Genomic DNA, 21,652 nt, shown 5'->3' on the forward strand with positions numbered 1-21,652 from the left:
GACTATAGACTAGACTATAGACTAGACTATAGACTAGACTATAGACTAGACTATCGACTAGACTATCGACTAGACTATAGACTAGACTATAGACTAGACTATAGACTAAACTATAGGCTAGACTATAGACTAGAGTATAGGCTAGACTATAGACTAGACTATAGAATAGACTATAGACTAGGCTTTAGACTAGACTAGACTAAAAACTAGATTATAGACTAGACTATAGACTACCCAATACCTTAAAGTACAGACTACACTATAGACTAGACTATAGAAAAGATTGATTATACTAAAAACTAGACTCTAGACTTTGTTGTAGTACAGTGTTACTATTAAATTTAAAACCCCCTAAAACTATAAAGTTATAAAATTTTCTCTACAAAACTGATATCATAGCATATTTTTACAATATATTTAATGAAAAATTATAATATTAAAAGAAATGTAAAAACAACATTAATTTCAATTTCGCAAAAATAAAATAAAAAAGCAATAATTAACAAATTGCGTCACACAAAAAACATTAAAAAAGCTCATCATCACCATTAACACAAACATTTAAAATTTTAATAATAATATTTTTGCAAAAAGCATTTTAGTCTATTACAAAGAGAAAGTAAAATTAATATGTAATTATCATTTGGGGATTTAAATGAAATGAAATTTACTTTGTGGGCCAATGTCAGCCAGATAATATGTATGACAGTCACTAGCAGGCAGTCAGTCATATACTATGCAAATGATGTAAGATTAAATGAAAATAAAAATAATTTTGCTTTGTATTTATAGAATTAGGAAATAACAAATTAAATAAACATTTACCAACAGCAACCACAAGACATGCAATTGCTTGCAATTCAAAGTCAATCAAATGTTTTTTTAGTTTGTTAAAAACAAAATTTACAAAACTTCTGTTAACAGGTTATTGTTTAGCGAACTTTATATAAAACAAAAAAATTTCTATTCAAAACTATTGCCAAAATTACAAAAAAAAAACAAAAACTCATTTATTTTGTTGCCAAATTAAAATTCATGAAAGAAACCTCGAGTAACAAACAAACTTACAACTTCCGTTTAAGCTTCAAACGTTAATTAGTTACAACTGACATATCCGTTTCCCCCTCCGACACACACAAACATCTCATGCACACATACTTTACTAAATATATATATATATATTTTTTAGGAAAAAATAGTAAAATTTAAGAAATTTTATATAGGAATTTAATGAAATCTTGTGGTAGGGGTGGCAAAGGAAACAACTGTAGCTAAAATAATAACCACAACCTGTTTGAAGCTTTTATGTCTTAGGCACCATAAAACTATTAAACTAAAAGTTGGTCTTTAAATTAAATTTAACTATTTTTTTTTTTGTTATTTATGCTCCAAAACATAATAAATTATTCACGCTTTTTGTACATTCATTAGTTAAGTAAACATTTAAATATTTATGCATTGCAAATATTTACGGTTATATTTTTTATCATGAAAATAAATTACAAATATTAACATAAACTAAAAGCATAAAATTTTATGATAATTTTTACAAAACTATAAAATATGTTTAATTAATTGTTACCAAAAAAAGTAAAATTGCATCGGCCGGGAATCGAACCCGGGCCGCCCGCGTGGCAGGCGAGCATTCTACCACTGAACCACCGATGCTTATAAAAAACTCAGTGCTAAATAACAAAATATAAATTATGGGTTTTAAACTGAAGATTAAACTGAAAACTGAACTTTAGTTACAAATACAGTAAAATCTCGTTATACACAACAAATTGATAAATAATTATAGTTTTCTGTTGGAGGCTGTAAGGTTAGACTTGTATTAAATATTTAGCATGATAATGCATGCGAGTCGTCTTCATTTGATTATATAGATTTTACTGTACGCTCTATTGCATAGAGTAGTTTCGCCAGTTTTTTTAAGATGTTTTTAACTTTCACTTTTTCATCACTTTGCCAAACAAAAACTATACTTCAACTTTAGATGTGCATAACTTAAATCCGCCAATAAAATTTGCAAATATAATGAAAACAAATAACCTGTTTTCTTTGGTATTCATATGTTTTGAATCTTTCGAACACAACAAAATAGAATTGCATCGGCCGGGAATCGAACCCGGGCCGCCCGCGTGGCAGGCGAGCATTCTACCACTGAACCACCGATGCTTGTGGCTTCAGTAGAGAAGATTTTAAAGTCTTCTTTTATTTCCTACTTATCACTGTAACTTCATTCGTTGCCTTTACTCATTATCAGCAATGGTCAGTGATCAATTCATTTGAATTAATACTGGTATTTAGATAAGAAATTTGTGAACATTTTGTCAGTTCCTCTAATAGTTGGACATTTATGTTTTAACATTAAGACTCAATTGTTTTATAAGCATCGGTGGTTCAGTGGTAGAATGCTCGCCTGCCACGCGGGCGGCCCGGGTTCGATTCCCGGCCGATGCAAATTTACTTTTTTAACTTTCAACATATTATATATACAATTTGCTTAATGAGTATCAAACATCTAGAAAATTTTGTTAAAAGTTTTTGACAGAAATTTCTCGAACAATCTGACAAACAAGAGATTTTAATATTCATATCAAAACCTTAGCAAACATTCGAAAAAAAGTATCGCTGCATCGGCCGGGAATCGAACCCGGGCCGCCCGCGTGGCAGGCGAGCATTCTACCACTGAACCACCGATGCTTCTGCGCTCGTATCTGGAGATATAGTAAAAAAATTAAATTTTCAAAATAAGTTCCAAAAAGTTGAAATTTCAATACATTAACTTAGATTATAACTCCTACGCAATAGTAACCCTGACCTTTACTTAACCTCATCTTTAATCAACTGATTTGGACCAATTTAATACTTTATTTGAATTAAATCATCAATATGAATAATGATTTAGATTAATAGCTTATTATTCTAATTCATAACCATTAAAAAGTTCTGAATGCATCGGCCGGGAATCGAACCCGGGCCGCCCGCGTGGCAGGCGAGCATTCTACCACTGAACCACCGATGCTTATGCGTCTTTTCTGAAACTATAAACTATTTATTTCTATTGCATGTTTAAATTTTGAAATTTATTAAAAATTAATGATAAACTATACGTTTTTCAGATGTATGTAGATCTTAACTGGAATTGAACTAGAACTGGACAAGAATTCAATAGAAGATCGGAACTAGAACAGAACTAGAATTGAACTAAACTAGAACTGAACTATAACTGAACTAGAACTGAACTAGAACTGAACTAGAACTGAACTAGAACTGAACTAGAACTGAACTAGAACTGAACTAGAACTGAACTAGAACTGAACTAGAACTGAACTAGAACTGAACTAGAACTGAACTAGAACTGAACTAGAACAGAACTAGAACTGAACTAGAACTGAACTAGAACTGAGCTAGAACTGAGCTAGAACTGAATTAGAACTGAACTAGAACTGAACTAGATCTGAACTAGAACTGAACTGGAACTGAACTATCCTAAAACTAGAACTGAACTAAAACCGAACTATCCTAAAACTGATTTAAAACTGAACTAAAAGGTAAAAAAGTAGAACTGCATCGGCCGGGAATCGAACCCGGGCCGCCCGCGTGGCAGGCGAGCATTCTACCACTGAACCACCGATGCTTATGCGTCTTTTCTGAAACTATTTCTAATGAAATTTTTTGAACTTCGAAATTTATTTCAAATTTATGAAACTTGATCTAAACTAGAACTGAAAAGAGCAGAACTAGAATTGAAGAAGAACAGAATTAAAACTGAAGTAGAACTGAAACTGAAATAGAATTAAACTAGAACTGAATTAAAACAATTCTAAAACTCATTTAGAACTGAACTAAAAGGCAAAAAAAAAGTAGGGCTGCATCGGCCGGGAATCGAACCCGGGCCGCCCGCGTGGCAGGCGAGCATTCTACCACTGAACCACCGATGCTTATAACGGTACTTTTCCTAAAATTAAATCTATGTATTTTCTATAATGGTTCGAAGGACCCTTTTGATTTCTTTATTTTATACATTTAAATTAAATTAATAATTCTTTTTGAGAGATTAAGGTAAATTATCGTAAAAAGATTCAGAAAACCAGATTAACTTAAGTTTGTAATTAAGACGGAAGGGGATAATCCAAATTTTCAAATGATACAATTATACACAAAATATTTAGAATGCATCGGCCGGGAATCGAACCCGGGCCGCCCGCGTGGCAGGCGAGCATTCTACCACTGAACCACCGATGCTTGTAATAAATATATAATTTCAATTTACTGTGCTACTCCACATATCCATTCTAATCTATATATTTGATATTTTTTTCATTTCCAGCACCCGATCCACCCTCAAATCTATCCGTACAGGTGCGTAGCAGTAAAAATGCTATTATCCAATGGTCACCACCAACTCAGGGAAACTATACAGCATTTAAAATAAAAGTTCTGGGTTTATCTGAAGCTTCCAGCTCGTATAATAAAGTATTCCATGTTAATGATTCAACATTCCAACATAGTGCTAAAGAATTAACGCCCGGTGCCACATATCAGGTGCAAGCCTATACCATTTACGATGGCAAAGAATCGGTTGCCTATACAAGTCGAAATTTTACCACAAGTAAGTCACGTCAACAAAATGCTACAAAACGACCAAATAAATGTTATTTTTGAGATTTTCTTTTTTTCATTAATATTATTAATTTTATTGTTATTATTTGTGTTTTTATTAATATTTTGTTAATGTTTTATTAATAATTTTTTGTGTTTTTTATAAATTATTTATTTTTTTTTTTTGTTTTTTTTTTTTTTTTGTTTTTTGTGTTTTAAATTTTCTGGGGTTTTAGGTTTTATGGTTTATTGATTTTTCTTTAATTGCCTTTTTGGGGTTTATTAAATGTTTTATTGTGGTTTTATTAATATAGTATTTTATTTATATTTTAAATATAATTTGTAACTAATACTTAAATTTAATTTACTACTCACTCATAAAACAATCAAAAAAAAGTACGGAGAACCAGACATAAAGATTTACTGGATATTAAAATTCTAAGAGGTAAAATGGGCTTTATTATATTAAATTTAAAAAAAAATATTCTATTAACATATAAACTATGATTTATTAGTATCTACTAAAACACTTTTATAAATTTATAGTTTGTGAGCACTTTCTGTTTATATAGTTATCTTAATTTATGATTTACTCTTTACTTTTATCTATATAAATTGAAATAAATCTATTAAGCTTTTATCGAAATTTTATTATAAAAGATTTTTGTCTATGATTGATATATGATTGTAACTATTTTATGTTAAAATTTATATTTCTATCTATCTATTTTCATTATTTGTATCTAAAAGTTAAAAGTATTAAAAATTATAACAAAAAAAACCGGAATGCATCGGCCGGGAATCGAACCCGGGCCGCCCGCGTGGCAGGCGAGCATTCTACCACTGAACCACCGATGCTTATTGATTACCGATGTTCAAAATATATTGAAAATATTGAAAGTTATTATATATTAACATTAAAATATTAATAGAAACTATTGATCTGAACTAGATCCCGAGATGTTTAAGATCCAACAAAGCTTAAAAGATCAATCACATTCACCCTTATCGCCAAACATAATTTCACGTAAAATATGTTTTCTTTTAATTTTTTTCGTTCACTAAAGTTTTTTGTCATTCGACTGGAATTTTGTAAACATTTAACAGCTGTTCCATACAAAATCAACTATTGTGAATGAATTGTTCACAATGCCAATTTTCCCTTCGAGGGAAATGAATATTTCAAGGCAACAAAATTTTCACTTCTTTTATTTGCACGATAGAGGTGATTAACTCTTTATCTAAAATTAATTACTTTTCTTGTTCTTCATGGGATTAAATTCGATGACACTGTTATCTACTATTAAATAGCATCTTCAGAAACTTTTAAAAAATCGAATTATGCATCGGCCGGGAATCGAACCCGGGCCGCCCGCGTGGCAGGCGAGCATTCTACCACTGAACCACCGATGCTTATAAGATGCCCCCTTGACAAAAGACTGTAAAAAAATCCGAAAAATCGGAAGCTAATAAAGAATCAGAAAATTTTAAAATATCCGAAAACTTAATGATTTTCAATCAGTTTAAATCTAAATCAAATTCTGTTGAAGTCTGAAAATCTTTTCCTGCATGATGACCGAGCTTCGGAGAGTCATGTCCCTTTTAAGCCGAACTTAATCTTTGCCATTCTTTACATTAATAAAAATGTAATCTGCATCGGCCGGGAATCGAACCCGGGCCGCCCGCGTGGCAGGCGAGCATTCTACCACTGAACCACCGATGCTTATGGAATATGGCTACAGACTTTAGACCTTTAACTCCCATATTGAGAACTAATATCAACAAGATATATATTCTTCATCCGATTTTTCAAAATCAAATACTTCTTGTACAAAAATTCAATTTAAAACTTCAAAGTATAATAGTACAAAGAATTTCTTTGTAAAATCTTCAGAGCTTTTTAGAATCAGACTCCGAAATCTATCCTATATATTTAACACAATTTTATGCCTTTTGTTAATCTCGATCTTCATCTGGAGCAAATCCATACTATTAACCCGGACAAACTTAAATCAAAAATGTTAACTGCATCGGCCGGGAATCGAACCCGGGCCGCCCGCGTGGCAGGCGAGCATTCTACCACTGAACCACCGATGCTTGTGCGTTCCTATGTTATACTTTTGGAAACTTTGAATTGCCCCTAAGGGGCAAAAAAACATGTTCTTTCAAAGTTCGAAGGACCATTGTTGTAAACACTTTAGAAAAAAGAGAAAATTTTCAACAAAATTTCGAAAATCCCCAAATATAAACTCTTTATAAACTCTGAAAGTTTTGGACTGTTTGTATTCAAAATATTTGAATTGCATCGGCCGGGAATCGAACCCGGGCCGCCCGCGTGGCAGGCGAGCATTCTACCACTGAACCACCGATGCTTATGGATCACGATTTTATATGTTTGAAAAGATTTAACTCTTCTTCTAAATCCTTTAGATATAAAGATTCGAAGGACCATTTCATATATGGAAACCTAGAATGGGATTTTATAGGATTTAATAAAAATTATAAATAATTAGACATGTTTTAAAACTTTTCCGAAATCTGACCCTTTTAGTAATACATATTTATTGAATAATAGTTCCTCGACATCAGATTCTTTCTGAAGTTTTTCATATGTCTTTGTTTGATTAACTTTCCTTTCGCTTTTGAGAAACTTTTCGATTAACTATATAGTAATTTATTTCTAGTTTCTAATCTCTGTAAGTATTTAAATATTTTATTTTAATTTATTGTAAAATTTTTGTATCTATTTCTTTTTAAAAATTTAACATGCTTTTGTTTAATTTGTAGTTTTATTGATAACTAACTGATAACAAATTCAATTGGTAGATTTAAAATTATATATAAAAGTTATTTGCATGTTTGCCAAACAATTGCCTGGTATTTTGTAAATATTAAGGATATTTTTTTCAATTCACTGCATCAATTGATCAAAAAATTTTTTTTGGAAGAAATAAGCAATGATTTATATATTCTCCATTAGTCAAGATAAAACTGGTATATTTAGTTTACTAAGCCTTTGGTTAATCAGTTAATCGTAAGTGAAACTATTCACGGGATTTTTCAATAAATACATTGAAGTATCAATAAGTTTTTTTGATTAATATAATAATAGATTTGATTAAAAGAATTGCTATTATACTATTCCTCGACTCGATTAAACTTTTAATAAATATGATTAAATGACTAATGGAGGATATTTAAAATTTCGTTGAGACTGTTATAAAACTGCATTTGCCTCAGCTTGTTTTTTATTTTATAACACAATAAAGGAAATATATTTTCCAACAATTGTTTTATTTTTTATTTTGTAATATTCATATACAACAATATTATTGCCAGAATTAAAAAACTCATATGAACAATTTTTTTTTGTTTTTTTTATTCTCCTTTTTCTTTTTTCCATGTAAAATCATTGAAAAATGTTCGCTACAACTTCTGGTTTTGTTACTGTTTATCGTGTGTATGCTTGCCATCCCTAACATGCAACATGAAACCTACAAACTCATGTGTAAAATTTCGTTTAAATCTCGCTCGTTTATGCGCCCGTTCTTTGTTTGTTGCCTCATCTATCTTTCAACATCACCATCATCATCGTCATCTACACGCACACACTTCCATTCTTATAATGTAAACACTTGCCTCGCCAATGCCAACCTATCTCAACTATATAGAACCCAATACACCGGGTAAATTTATCGTTTGGTTTCGTAATGAAACCACATTGCTCGTCCTTTGGCAGCCACCATATCCTGCTGGCATTTATACACATTATAAAGTATCTATAGAACCGCCAGATGCTTTGGAAAGTGTTTTATATGTGGAGAAAGAGGGTGAACCACCAGGTCCGGCTCAGGCAGCATTTAAGGGTTTAGTACCTGGTCGAGCCTATAATATATCGGTGCAAACTATGTCTGAAGATGAGATATCATTACCCACCACCGCTCAATATCGTACAGTGCCATTGCGACCGTTAAACGTTACATTTGATAAGGACTATATAACTTCAAATTCATTTCGGGTGCTGTGGGAGGCTCCGAAGGGAGTGTCAGAGTTTGATAAATATCAGGTATCATATGCCGCATCAAGACGTCAACCTACTGTCACCAGATCCGATGATCCTATAGCATATTTTGATTTTCGTGATATACCCGAACCGGGTAAAACTTTTAGTGTTATAGTCAAAACAGTATCGGGTAAAGTTACCTCCTGGCCCGCAACCGGAGACGTTACCCTACGTCCCCTACCCGTTAGAAACTTACGTTCATTTTCGGATGATAAAAGTAATAATATGATTATAACCTGGGAACCAGATCCAGCCTCAACACAAGATGAATATCGTATTGTTTATCATGAATTGGAGACATTTAATGGTGATACCAGCACCCTATCCACCGATAGAACTAGATTTAGTTTAGAGTCTCTCCTACCAGGACGTAATTATTCCGTTTCTGTTCAGGCGCTATCAAAGAAAATGGAATCGAATGAAACCACCATATATGTAGTGACTAGACCTTCTTCACCCATTATTGAGGATTTGAAATCTATTAAAATGGGTCTTAATATCAGCTGGAAGAGTGATGTTAATTCCAAACAGGAACAGTATGAGGTCTTATACTCACGAAATGGCACCTCAGAAGTACGTACCGTTTTTACCAAAGAGTCGCGTTTAGTTATTAAAAATCTACATCCCGGTGCTGGTTATGAGGTTAAGGTGTTTGCTGTTAGTCATAATTTAAGAAGCGAACCCCATGCCTATTTCCAGGCAGTATGTAAGTATTGAAAACTTAAATACCAATATAAAAAACAACATTTAAATTCAATTCTTTAAAATCCTCAGATCCCAATCCACCTAGAAATTTAACTATAGAAACTGTGCGCAGTAATTCCGTTTTGGCTCATTGGTCTCCACCTGAAAATAGTGATTTCACCGAATACACCATACGCTATCGCACTGAATCGGAACAACAATGGGTACGTTTACCAAGTGTACGCTCTACTGAGGCCGAAATTACCGATATGACGAAAGGCGAAAAGTATACGATACAAGTGAATAGTGTTAGTTTTACTGTGGAAAGTCCCACACCACAAGAAGTCAATACCACTGTTCCTCCAAATCCCGTATCGAATATTATACCTTTGGTAGATTCGCGTAATATTACTTTGGAATGGCCTAAGCCAGAAGGAAGAGTAGAGTCGTATATACTTAAATGGTGGCCCACCGATAATCCATCAAAGACTCAAACTAAAAATGTCTCCGAAAATAAATCAGGTAAGCATTAAAAATGGTTGCTCTTAATTCGGGAGATAGGACTAAAATATAGACTAGACTATATAAAGGACTTAAGATAAAACTATTGACTATACTACAAACTACACCATAAACAAGACTATAGACTAGACTGTAATATATACTGTAAACTAGACTCTAGATAAAACTATAGAATAAGTTATAAACTACGATATACTTTAGACAACACTTTAGACTTGACTATATAATAGACTGTAGACTAGACTATAGATTAGACTATAGACTAGACTATAGGCTAGACTATGGACTAGACTATAGACTAGACTTTAGACTAGACTATAGACTATAATATAAACTAGACTATAGACTAGACTATAGGCTAGAATATAGACTAGACTATAGACTAGACTATAGACTAGACTATAGACTAGACTATAGACTAGACTATAGACTAGACTATAGACTAGACTATAGACTAGACTATAGACTAGACTATAGACTAGACTATAGACTAGACTATAGACTAGACTATAGACTAGACTATAGACTAGACTATAGACTAGACTTTAGACTAGACTATAGACTAGACCAGACTATAGACTAGACCATAGACTAGACCATAGACTAGACCATAGACTAGACCATAGACTAGACTATAGACTAGACTATAGACTAGATTATAGACTAGACTATAGACTAGATTATAGACTAGACTATCGACTAGACTATAGACTAGACTATCGACAAGACTATAGACTAGACTATAGACTAGACTATAGACTTGACTATAGACTAGACTACAGACTTGACTATAGACTAGACTACAGACTTGACTATAGACTAGACTATAGACTTGACTATAGACTAGACAACTATAGACTAGACTATAGACTAGATTATAGACTAGACTATAGACTAGATTATAGACTAGACAATCGACTAGACTATAGACTAGACTATAGACTAGACTATAGACTAGACTATAGACTTGACTATAGACTAGACTATAGACTTGACTATAGACTAGACTACAGACTTGACTATAGACTAGACTACAGACTTGACTATAGACTAGACTATAGTATTGACTATAGACTAGACAACAGACTAGACTATAGACTAGGCTATAGGATAGACTACAGACTAGACTATGGACTACACTATAAACTAGAGTAAAGACTAGACTATAGACAATACTATAGACTAAATTTTAGATTGGACTATATACTAGACTTTATATTAGACTTGACTATTGACTAGACTACTATTTATAGAAGTATAAACTCCACTATATACTATTATATATGTATATATCTTTGATCGGATGTCGCTATATATTTCAAAACTGGCTTTAATTGAAAATCAATAACAGCAGAAAAAAATTAATTTCTTATTATATTTTCTTTAACAGCCGACGATATTTCCACCGTTCGCGTTCTCATTGGCGATCTTATGCCGGGTGTGCAATACAAATTCGATATACAAACCACTTCTTATGGCATTTATTCGGGCACAACCCATCTATCCACACGCACCATGCCGCTTATACAATCCGAAGTTGTTGTAGTCAATGATAAGCAAGAAGATGAACGTGATACCATCACCTTGTCCTACACCCCAACACCGCAATCTTCTTCGAAATTCGATATCTATCGTTTCTCATTGGGCGACCAAGAAATTAAAGATAAAGAGAAATTGGCCAATGATACAGATCGCAAGGTAACGTTTACAGGTTTAGTTCCAGGACGTCTTTATAATATCACCGTATGGACTGTTAGTGGTGGAGTGTCCAGTTTACCCATCCAACGTCAAGATAGATTGTTCCCCGAACCTATAACCATGTTACATGCTACAAATATTACCGATACCGAGATTTCTTTGAAATGGGATATACCTAAGGGTGAATTTAATGATTTCGATGTGCAATATCTAACGGCAGATAATATTTTGGCCCAAAATATAACCACCAAGAATGAAATTACCATTACTGATCTTAAGCCCCATCGTAATTATACTTTTACGGTGGTTGTGAGATCTGGAACGGAATCTTCTGTATTACGTAGCAGTTCTCCTTTATCGGCTAGTTTTAGCACTAATGAAGCTATACCTGGCAAAGTTGAACGCTTCCATCCTATTAATGTGGAGCCTAGTGAAGTGGTGTTCGAATGGTTGTTGCCACAAAGTGAAGCCAATGGCATTATAAGACAATTCTCCATAACTTATATGAATGTTAATAATATGACGGAAAGAAATACTTTGGATTTCGATTCATCGGATTCAAAGGGTTCCATAAAGAATCTTAAACCGGGAGAAACATATGTTTTTAAAATACAAGCTAAAACTTCTATAGGTTATGGACCCGAAAGGGAATATAAACAAACTATGCCTATATTAGCACCACCCCGACCAGCCACCCAAGTGGTACCCACCGAAGTTTATCGTAGTTCTTCAACCATACAAATACGTTTTAGAAAAAATTATTTCTCAGATCAAAATGGACCGGTAAGTTTGCACTTTACTTTTGAATTACAAAATATTTGTTTTACCATTTGGAAATGTTTTACTTTTAGGTTCGCATGTATACCATTATTGTGGCCGAGGATGATACGAAGAATGCTTCCGGTTTGGAAATGCCCAGTTGGCATGATGTCCAGTCTTATAGTGTTTGGCTACCTTATCAAGCTGTCGAACCTTATTATCCCTTTGAAAATCGTTCGGTAGAAGATTTTACCATAGGTACCGAGAATTGTGATAATCGCAAGAGCGGCTATTGCAATGGTCCTTTGAAATCGGGTACTACATATCGTGTTAAAGTTCGTGCCTTTACAGCTCCCGATAAGTTTACCGATACTGCTTACAGTTTTCCAATACAAACTGGTAAGTCTTTCAAAATTAACATATATATTTTTTTAAATCTAAATCCTATAAATATTTTTGGGCAAAGTATATAAAGTTCTGAAAACGATCTTGTTTTCCAAAAGACTTTTTTTAAGTATAAATATTTAAAACAATTCAGCAAATATTTGGATTCCTTTTTTTACTAAATCTTTCCTTTTTTTATTAAAAAAACTCAATTTAAAAACTTTATTCCAAAATTATTTTATGTCTTGCTTAATAAAAACAAAAGATTTGTTAACATCGCCCGGTAAGTTGAGATGTAGAACCAATTCTTAAATCTTTAAAATATCTAAAAACATTTTAAAACTTTTTAATAACAAATTTTATATATCTCCTTTACCAGATCAAGACAATACCTCACTAATTGTTGCTGTAACCGTTCCCCTAACAATTATTTTGATACTTCTCGTAACGCTGGTATTCTATAAGCGACGACGTAATAATTGCCGCAAAACAACTAAAGATTCTCGAGCCAATGACAATATGTCACTGCCGGACAGTGTGATAGAACAAAATCGTCCGATATTAATAAAAAACTTTGCCGAACATTATCGCATGATGTCGGCCGATTCAGATTTTCGATTTTCCGAAGAGTTTGATGAACTCAAACATGTGGGTCGTGATCAACCCTGTACATTTGCCGATCTACCCTGTAATCGTCCCAAAAATCGTTTTACCAATATTTTGCCATACGATCACTCACGTTTCAAACTACAGCCCGTCGATGATGATGAGGGTTCAGACTATATAAATGCTAATTATGTGCCCGGCCATAATAGTCCTAGAGAATTTATAGTGACACAGGGTCCTCTACACTCGACACGTGATGATTTCTGGCGCATGTGTTGGGAGAGTAATTCACGCGCCATTGTTATGTTGACCAGATGTTTTGAAAAGGGTCGTGAGAAATGTGATCAATATTGGCCAAATGATACCGTACCAGTATTCTATGGTGATATAAAAGTTCAAATATTAAATGATAGTCATTATCCAGATTGGATTATGACTGAGTTTATGGTGTGCAGGGTAAGTGGGTCAAATAATTTGCAAAATCTAATGAAAGAAAATAATCGAATTTATTTTAATTTTTTAGGGCAGTGAACAAAGAATTGTGCGCCATTTTCATTTCACCACCTGGCCCGATTTTGGTGTACCAAATCCTCCACAAACTTTAGTGCGTTTTGTTAGAGCCTTCCGCGATCGTATTGGTACCGAACAGCGTCCCATTGTTGTACATTGCAGTGCTGGTGTTGGCCGTTCGGGTACTTTTATTACTTTAGATCGTATTCTACTACAAATCAATACCTCCGATTTTGTCGATATCTTTGGCATTGTTTATGCCATGAGAAAAGGTAAGTTTAACAATATTTTTTCTATATATTTCTATATTTTTTTTACATTCAAATTATTTCTTTTCTTAGAACGTGTTTGGATGGTACAAACGGAACAGCAGTATATTTGTATACATCAATGTCTGTTGGCTGTGTTAGAGGGTAAAGAAAATATTGTGGGTCCACCACGAGAAATACATGATAATGAAGGCTATGAAGGTTAGTTTAAAAAGTTTTAACTTTATTTTTTTCGATTTTTTTTTCTTTTGGCTAAATTTGGTTATTGGGTTTTTTATTAAAACAAAAATTATTAAAAAAAAGAAAATATATAAAAAAGAGGTTTACAAATTTATCTTTACTAATGTTCGAACTACAAGATTTCTTTGAAGAATAAATGTAAATTATAAAGGTTATATGTACATACCCAACGTACAACAAATAACAGGCTATATAGATTATGTACTATACATATAGTCTGGACTATATATATCTATTTTTTAGCCCAGGTAATAGACTATTATATAGTGTAGACTTTAGACTATTTAAAAGTCCTGATTGTAGATTATTCTCTACTTTAAACTTCTATTGTCTATACTATAGACTATTCTATCGTACTGACTATAGATTATTCTATAGTCCTGACTATAGACTATTCTATAAATCGACAATGTTATAGTCCAAATTATAAACTATTATATAGTCCAATCTATATATTATTTTAAGATTGACTACACATGCTTTAGTCCATACCATCTATAGTACAGACAAGTGACTATTCTATAGTCCAGATTACAGACTATTACTACATCGTTTAGACTGTAATCAGATTGTTCTATTATTCTGATGACAGACAATTATATAGTCGAAGTGCTTTATGTGAGTACGTGGCGCGTAGCCCTATCTCACGGTGGTACTGGGTGAGTATAATAAACAACTCACCACTGCCCCCTTGTTTCCATATATTAGCACTTTGCTCAAGTACTTGAGCAAAGTTGCATAACTTCCGAAATGTAAAACATCACTTCCGTTTACAACCACGCAGATGGGATGGCTTCTGTTGAGTGGGCAACAGCACCTAGAGACGTATCCGGTAGACCTAAGTACGAATTCGTCAAATAAGCCGTGATTTTGTTCTTGCTAACAGGGACACACTGTGGTAATTCTGGTATAAACAGAGTTTACTCTGAACATACCTGGAAAAGGAAGGAAAATTAAATAGTATCACTTTCAGCCATTATCATTCAAACCATCATTTATCCGACACATTCATAAGAGAAAAACATACGACACACTCATTTAGATATACGGGTGGTCTAAGTGGAGTAATACCAACATACGCCTACATTCATCACGTATTGATATTGATACCAACTCATTTCTAACGCTTAGTCCCACAGTCATTCCACTGTGGGGTATCTGTTCTTATTAGGCAACAGCGCTGAACTTATCCCGAAATATTGACTTTACCTTACATCAGTCCTTTAACCGCCACATACACTTCCCGCGAATTTGGGTTTAAAACGCAGGTTTAAAGACCATCCAGGACATAGTCCTGAGGGCAACTGGCCATCCGTAGTACCAGGTTATGATGTCAAGGACAAGCCGAGAATTGAAGTGACATCACTAGATTTAGTCCCGGCAAAATAGTGATATACCCCCGGACTGCAATACACCAAGATGGGATCTATCATCAAGGAAACATGCCCCGAGGGGAGAGCTATAGTACAGACTATTGAATAGTCCAGACTAATCTACATTCCAGCTTATAGTCTTATCTAAAGTCCAGACTATTGACTATTCTATATTCCATCCAATGATCTGTTCTAAAGTTCAAACTATAGACCTTTCTATAGTCCAGACTATAGAATATTCTATAAACAATATTGCAATCAGTAGGCCAAAATGTAAACATTTCTTCAGTCCAGTCTATAAACTTGTCTATAGACTACAGACTGGTCTAAAGTTTAGACTATAAACTATTTCAAAGTTTAGACATTAAACTTCTAAATCTAATAACTGCTATCCTGTTTAGACTATAAACCTATACTAATCTATTGATCAGACATTGGACTAGGGTTAAGTAACTTAACTGGTAATACTAAATCAATTATAAATTCTTTGACTTAAAGTTTATGTTATCAAAATTTAATGTATATATACATTAAACTTAAATAACTTTTAGTAGTCTATTTATAACTCTGTTAAAGTTCCACAGAAAAATTCTGTTGATTTTAATTTACAGAAATCTGTAAAATTACTTTACATTTGTCTACGACTAATATCACACTAAATGAATGAATAGGTCGACTCTTTAACAGAATGACGTCAAAATTATTTCGTTCGATTTTAAACAAAAAGCACATGTAGTGAAAAAAAACAACAACAAAAATACTACAACCCTGTTGCTATAGTTAGCCCAAGTACCTAAGATTTGTATGAAAATATACAACAATATACACACGCTTGTGTATGAACCCTCTTATCACTTCTGTGTGTGGGCCCCCTCTTAACTAAGCAGACATTAGTCATCCACTAAATTGTATAAGCTATTATACATACGTTGTAGTATTTTATACATTTTTTGTGTTCTTTTAGTCGATATTTTTCATAAGAATTCCCATTTAGTTCATAAAAATTTTTGTAGATATAATTGTAGTTGAGCAGTTGAAAATTTAAGACTATACTTCACAGGATCATTTCTGTAGTCAGTCTTCATTTATTTTCATTGCAAAATGAAAAATTTCGTAACCGCGATGACGAGGTATATCGTTTTATCTGTAGCGTGAGGTTTTGAACTTTGTCTTTTATTTTCGACTTTCGGGTTGGAATTGGGATAATGTTTCTTCGATGATCGCTTAGCTTTAACGGATGAAACGACTTCTGAGTGGCTTTTTAAAAAATCAATTTCATGAATAGAAGAAAAATTTTTTTATCTATAATCCAAAAAGGTTGGAATTTTTAGCAAAATTTGTAAACCTCTGTTTTTATGTATTTTAAAGAAATTTTTTTATATATTAATATTTAGTTGCTGCTGATTTTAAAAAAGCCTTTTTTTAAAAAAGCCTATTTTTCGGTGTTGGGTTTTAATTTGTAACTAACAAAACACAAACAACTATTTTTCTTTTTCTTCCATCAAAAACTTGCTTCCATTATAAAAAAAAATAATTAAAAATTTCACAAAACGATTCATCATCATCCCTCCTCTCTTCTGCACTTGAAAAATATCCAAACAAAACTTTCCTAAAAATACTAAATTAGGCCAACAACCTCAATACGATGAAAATGGTGAAATAATAGCCACCATCGAGGGACACAATGAAATAATGCATGACACTCTACAGCCCGAAGATGCTGAGGCCATCGATCATGAAAATGCCGCCATTATACACGATGATCAACAGCCTCTAACGGGTTTTGGAGGTGCAGCCGTACATAGTACTTCGATGACATCATTCGGTGGTAATGTTGCCCAAGTCTATAATACCGATTCGATGGACAGATGACATACGGCCAATCAGAACGATAACAACAATTCCGTGGTTATCGTTCTGGTTGATAATAAGCCTAGTTCGATGATCTGTAAGGAAGGTTCCATAGATGTGATCAGCATCGGTAATAGTAGTGGTGGGGGTAATACTAGTAACAATAGTGCCAATTCGCAACAAATGCATCATGTTGGTGGCGGAACGAACATAACAAATGGTCACCAAACTTTACAACATAGACGTAAATCACAATTAATAACATTTAGTGCATCATCCTGTGATATTAAAAATAGTCTTAGCCATGAGATCATAATGGTTAATAATAACTCGAATGTTAATTCGAATCAAAATGGCACCACGCACAATAATCATCGAGGTAGTATAGTGGGTAGTATTGGCAGTAACTCGCAAATACATGCCAATACTCGCTTAAGTTTTGCTGAAGAAGATATCATGATAATACCACAAAATGGTCAGCATCAACAGCTGCAGCAACAACAATCGCAACATCATTCGCACCAGCTACAAAATGGTTCCCTTTCTGGTTCCGGTACAGGATCCGGTAGTGGTTGTGAATCAGTGGGCGGTCATAATAATGAACTAGAAGATGATGTTTTTCGTCGCCATTCCCTCGAGGTAGACGAGGAGGCCCAAGAGGCTCTCTACAATGAAGAATACGGTACACATATCGAAACGAAATCGAATAATGCCAACGATGATAGTGGCGGTGGCAGTTATGAAGATTCTCATGCTCTACACAGTTCACTAGGTGGCAGTAATCGTAATAGTTTGGAAAAAGATGATGATGACATTGATGTCGATGTCATTAGCACCGATGTCAGTTGTTATGATCAGCTATTGGGTAGCAGTTGTAATACACGCAATGATGATGATGAAATTGCCACAATTGTGGGTGATGGTGAAAATTATACGAAATTATCGAAACATGCTTTGAAAACGAGTCTTAATGGTGGTATTGGTGGTGGTTCGTATGGTGTGGTTAATGGTAGTGGTGGTCTCGGTGAAAATGGTGGCGGCATCATATATGCCAATCCATTTATGGGTTTGTAAACGATTTTTTATCAATATACATATCTACTGTGAATGTCCTTATACTGTTTTTAGTTTTATTTCTTTTAAATTATTTTAAAGTTTGCTAATGTATTTTGGTTATGGTATTTTAAAATAATATGAAATCTATGTTATTTATAAAAAAAATGTGTTCCTCTGCGATCAGACAAAGTTTTAGTTCAATTCTCATTCAGTTCTAGTTAATTTCTATTTTCAGTTCTAATTCAGTAATAGTTTAGTTCTAGTTTATTTTTGTACTAGTTCAGTTCTAGTTCAGTACTAATTCAATTCTAGTTCTAGTTCAGTTCTAGTTCAGTTCTAGTTCAGTTCTAGTTCAGTTCTAGTTCAGTTCTAGTTCAGTTCTAGTTCAGTTCTAGTTCAGTTCTAGTTCAGTTCTAGTTCAGTTCTAGTTCAGTTCTAGTTCAGTTCTAGTTCAGTTCTAGTTCAGTTCTAGTTCAGTTCTAGTTCAGTTCTAGTTCAGTTCTAGTTCAGTTCTAGTTCAGTTTTAGTTCAGTTCTAGTTCAGTTCTAGTTCAGTTCTAGTTCAGTTCTAGTTCAGTTCTTGTTCCAGTTCAGTTTTAGTTCAGTTCTAGTTCAGTTCTAGTTCAGTTCTAGTTCAGTTCTAGTTCAGTTCTGTTCTAGTTCAGTTCTAGTTCAGTTCTAGTTCAGTTCTAGTTCAGTTCTAGTTCAGTTCTAGTTCAGTTCTAGTTCAGTTCTTGTTCAGTTCTAGTTCAGTTCTAGTTCAGTTCTAATTCAGTTCTAGTTCAGTTCTAGTTCAGTTCTATTTCAGTTCTAGTTCAGTATTAGTTCAGTTCTAGTTCAGTTCTTGTTCAGTTCTAGTTCAGTTCTAGTTCAGTTCTAGGTTAGTTCAGTTCTAGTTCATTTCTATTTCAGTTCTGGTTCAGTTTTAGTTTAGTTCTAATTCAGTTCTAGAGTTCTAGTTCAGTTTTAGATCAGATCTAGTTAAGTTCTAGTTCAGTTCAGTTCTAGTTAAGTTCTAATATAGTTTTAGTTAAGTTCAAGTTCAGTTCTAGTCCACTTGAGGAAACATGAAATATTTTTTCAAATTTGTTAATTTCATACTAATATTTCTTCGTTTTTACTAATCCACATTTAGCATGATAATTTTAAATTTGCTCATTTTTTTATTATTCCCAATAGTTAAACAAAATAATTAAATAAATGTGTCCAAAAATTTGCTTACAGATGATGAAGGTATAGCAGAATCAGGCATGTAAATCTACGAATGGTTCTAAGGACACCTTATCAAAAAAGAAACGCTTTTAACGCTTTCACTCTGTTAACGATATTCTACAAAAAAAAAATAAATTGGAATAAAAAATTAGCAAAAACTTGACAAAAAGCTGATATTATAAACATTTTTATAAAAAATAACTTTTTTAAAAAAAAAAAAAAAAAAAAGAAGCCATTACCAGAATGAAAGAATACTTTATAAACAAAATGAACAAAATAAAAAACTTTAAAAACAAACCAGCTAATTTAAAAATGAAAAGATTTTCAAGAAATCTAAGAGATTTTTGAAAAAATCTGGAAAGAAAAAGTAAAAATTAAACAAATTATTTAGAAATTAATATTTTAAAATAATAAAATATTTTAAATATATGATTTTAAAGGCTGGTTTTGTTTTTTGTTTTAATGATAATTATAACAAACGAACTCAACTCGAAATAACTTTAAATATATATAAAAAATATGAAAAAGAACATTTTTAAGGAAACTCTCGCCAATAAGGAACAAATATTAAAAAAAAATATATAAAAAATAAATTAAAATATGTAATAAATGTATTTTAGATAAACAAGGACAACTTAATTAAACTATTTTACATTAAATGTATACAAAAGATTTATAAATATATATATATAAAGAAAATCATTAACAAAATATTATATATATATTATAAATATTTAAAAATAAATTTTTATTTCTTAAGTTGTAAAAGTAAATTAACAAAAAAATAAAAAATAATAAAAGAAAACACACATATACATATTATTAAATAAATATTAAAGAAAAATAATTACAATTAATTATATATAAACAATTTAAAAGCAGAGCTAATAAGTAATTTCAAAGAAAAAAAATTCAAAAATCAAATATTGAAGATTTGAAATTTAAATCAAGAAAATGGAAAATTTAGTTGGAAAAATGTCCAATTAAATTTTTTTAAATACTTAAATATAAAGCAATTTATATAAAATATTAAATAAAAGAAAAAAATTTGAAATATTGAAAAAATTTCAAATTTAAATTTCAATTTTTCGGAAATATTTACAAAAGTAAACTGTCTACTTGATTGTTTACCTAGCAGCTCTGTTTTAAAACCTTTAGCCAGGCAACTATACCTAAATACAACACTTTTTTTAGCTGCAATTGTTTTTTATATACATAACAACAAAAACTTTAAATATAAATTATTATTTTTTAATTGTTTTATTTGCTTAATAATAAAAAAAAAACAAAAATAATTCTAATTATTTTGTATTGGAACATAAACTTGTGTCTGTAAATTACAAAAAACTGCAATATTAATCATTTTTTTAAATCTAAGTAAATTGTTAATAAATTTTTTTCTTTAAATAGTTATGATTATTAATATTATTATTATTGAGTATTTGTTTTATCCCACACATTTATTTTTATTATTATTGTATAAATTGTTTTATTATTATTATTTTTTTTTTTAACCAGAAATTTATTAAATTTTTTTCTGTTTTGTATTTTTGTTTTACGTCCATTTATATTTAAAAAAGAAAAAGTACCCGAACAATTGTATATTTTTTATTGTGAACATAATAATTTTTTTTTAATTTCTTTTGTTTTAATTTAAAAATATTAAAAATATATATAAATAAAATAATAAAAACATCACACAATTATAAAAATACATTCTCAATCTGATTTTTTTTTTAATTTTGTTTTTCAACTGTGACTAGACAATATTTGTAGCATTATCATCATGGTATTCATTTTTATAAAAGTTATTAATAC

General features: G+C 31.9%; 2 protein-coding genes and 13 non-coding genes across 15 annotated transcripts; 3 read left to right on the forward strand and 12 right to left on the reverse strand.

Annotated features, from left to right (window-relative positions):
* Window positions 1–1,597: 1,597 nt before the first annotated feature.
* Trnag-gcc lies at window positions 1,598–1,668 on the reverse strand. The gene has a single exon. It is a non-coding gene; the product is annotated as a tRNA-Gly (tRNA).
* A 439-nt stretch (window positions 1,669–2,107) lies between these two features.
* Trnag-gcc lies at window positions 2,108–2,178 on the reverse strand. The gene has a single exon. It is a non-coding gene; the product is annotated as a tRNA-Gly (tRNA).
* A 457-nt stretch (window positions 2,179–2,635) lies between these two features.
* On the reverse strand, window positions 2,636–2,706 carry Trnag-gcc. Its single transcript has one exon. It is a non-coding gene; the product is annotated as a tRNA-Gly (tRNA).
* Window positions 2,707–2,957: 251 nt separating this feature from the next.
* On the reverse strand, window positions 2,958–3,028 carry Trnag-gcc. Its single transcript has one exon. It is a non-coding gene; the product is annotated as a tRNA-Gly (tRNA).
* A 544-nt stretch (window positions 3,029–3,572) lies between these two features.
* Window positions 3,573–3,643, reverse strand: Trnag-gcc. Its single transcript has one exon. It is a non-coding gene; the product is annotated as a tRNA-Gly (tRNA).
* Window positions 3,644–3,876: 233 nt separating this feature from the next.
* Window positions 3,877–3,947, reverse strand: Trnag-gcc. The gene has a single exon. It is a non-coding gene; the product is annotated as a tRNA-Gly (tRNA).
* Window positions 3,948–4,180: 233 nt separating this feature from the next.
* Trnag-gcc lies at window positions 4,181–4,251 on the reverse strand. The gene has a single exon. It is a non-coding gene; the product is annotated as a tRNA-Gly (tRNA).
* A 78-nt stretch (window positions 4,252–4,329) lies between these two features.
* On the forward strand, window positions 4,330–17,588 carry LOC111676418 (tyrosine-protein phosphatase 10D; the record flags this gene model as incomplete). The annotated part of the gene is made up of 10 exons (XM_046947030.1): window positions 4,330–4,618; window positions 5,006–5,053; window positions 8,280–9,377; window positions 9,446–9,877; window positions 11,268–12,358; window positions 12,427–12,733; window positions 13,098–13,780; window positions 13,848–14,106; window positions 14,176–14,304; window positions 17,344–17,588. Coding segments are annotated over 10 exons (4,581 nt in total), but the record flags the coding sequence as incomplete, so codon positions are not given.
* Trnag-gcc lies at window positions 5,396–5,466 on the reverse strand. Its single transcript has one exon. It is a non-coding gene; the product is annotated as a tRNA-Gly (tRNA).
* Window positions 5,951–6,021, reverse strand: Trnag-gcc. The gene has a single exon. It is a non-coding gene; the product is annotated as a tRNA-Gly (tRNA).
* Window positions 6,261–6,331, reverse strand: Trnag-gcc. Its single transcript has one exon. It is a non-coding gene; the product is annotated as a tRNA-Gly (tRNA).
* On the reverse strand, window positions 6,635–6,705 carry Trnag-gcc. Its single transcript has one exon. It is a non-coding gene; the product is annotated as a tRNA-Gly (tRNA).
* On the reverse strand, window positions 6,910–6,980 carry Trnag-gcc. The gene has a single exon. It is a non-coding gene; the product is annotated as a tRNA-Gly (tRNA).
* Window positions 16,760–16,974, forward strand: LOC111676420. The gene has a single exon (XR_002762531.2). It is a non-coding gene; the product is annotated as a small nucleolar RNA U3 (small nucleolar RNA).
* Window positions 17,589–17,657: 69 nt separating the features above from the next.
* Window positions 17,658–20,212, forward strand: LOC124418677 (tyrosine-protein phosphatase 10D-like). Its single transcript, XM_046945601.1, has 2 exons — window positions 17,658–18,633; window positions 19,847–20,212. The coding sequence occupies exons 1-2, from the start codon at window positions 17,658–17,660 to the stop codon at window positions 19,876–19,878; spliced, it is 1,008 nt and encodes a 335-aa protein (XP_046801557.1). The 3' UTR covers window positions 19,879–20,212.
* The last annotated feature ends 1,440 nt before the right edge of the window (window positions 20,213–21,652 follow it).

This window comes from Lucilia cuprina, chromosome 3, assembly GCF_022045245.1.
Source record: "Lucilia cuprina isolate Lc7/37 chromosome 3, ASM2204524v1, whole genome shotgun sequence".
In the NCBI taxonomy this organism is placed as follows: domain Eukaryota; kingdom Metazoa; phylum Arthropoda; class Insecta; order Diptera; family Calliphoridae; genus Lucilia; species Lucilia cuprina.

What these genes read in the sequence shown, in the direction of transcription:
- LOC124418677 (XM_046945601.1), top strand. Translation starts at nt 17,658, where the DNA reads ATGATCTGTAAGGAAGGTTCCATAGATGTGATCAGCATCGGTAATAGT. An exon ending in ATATGCCAATCCATTTATGG is followed by an intron (nt 18,634 to 19,846) that starts GTTTGTAAACGA and finishes ATTTGCTTACAG; the next exon opens with ATGATGAAGGTATAGCAGAA.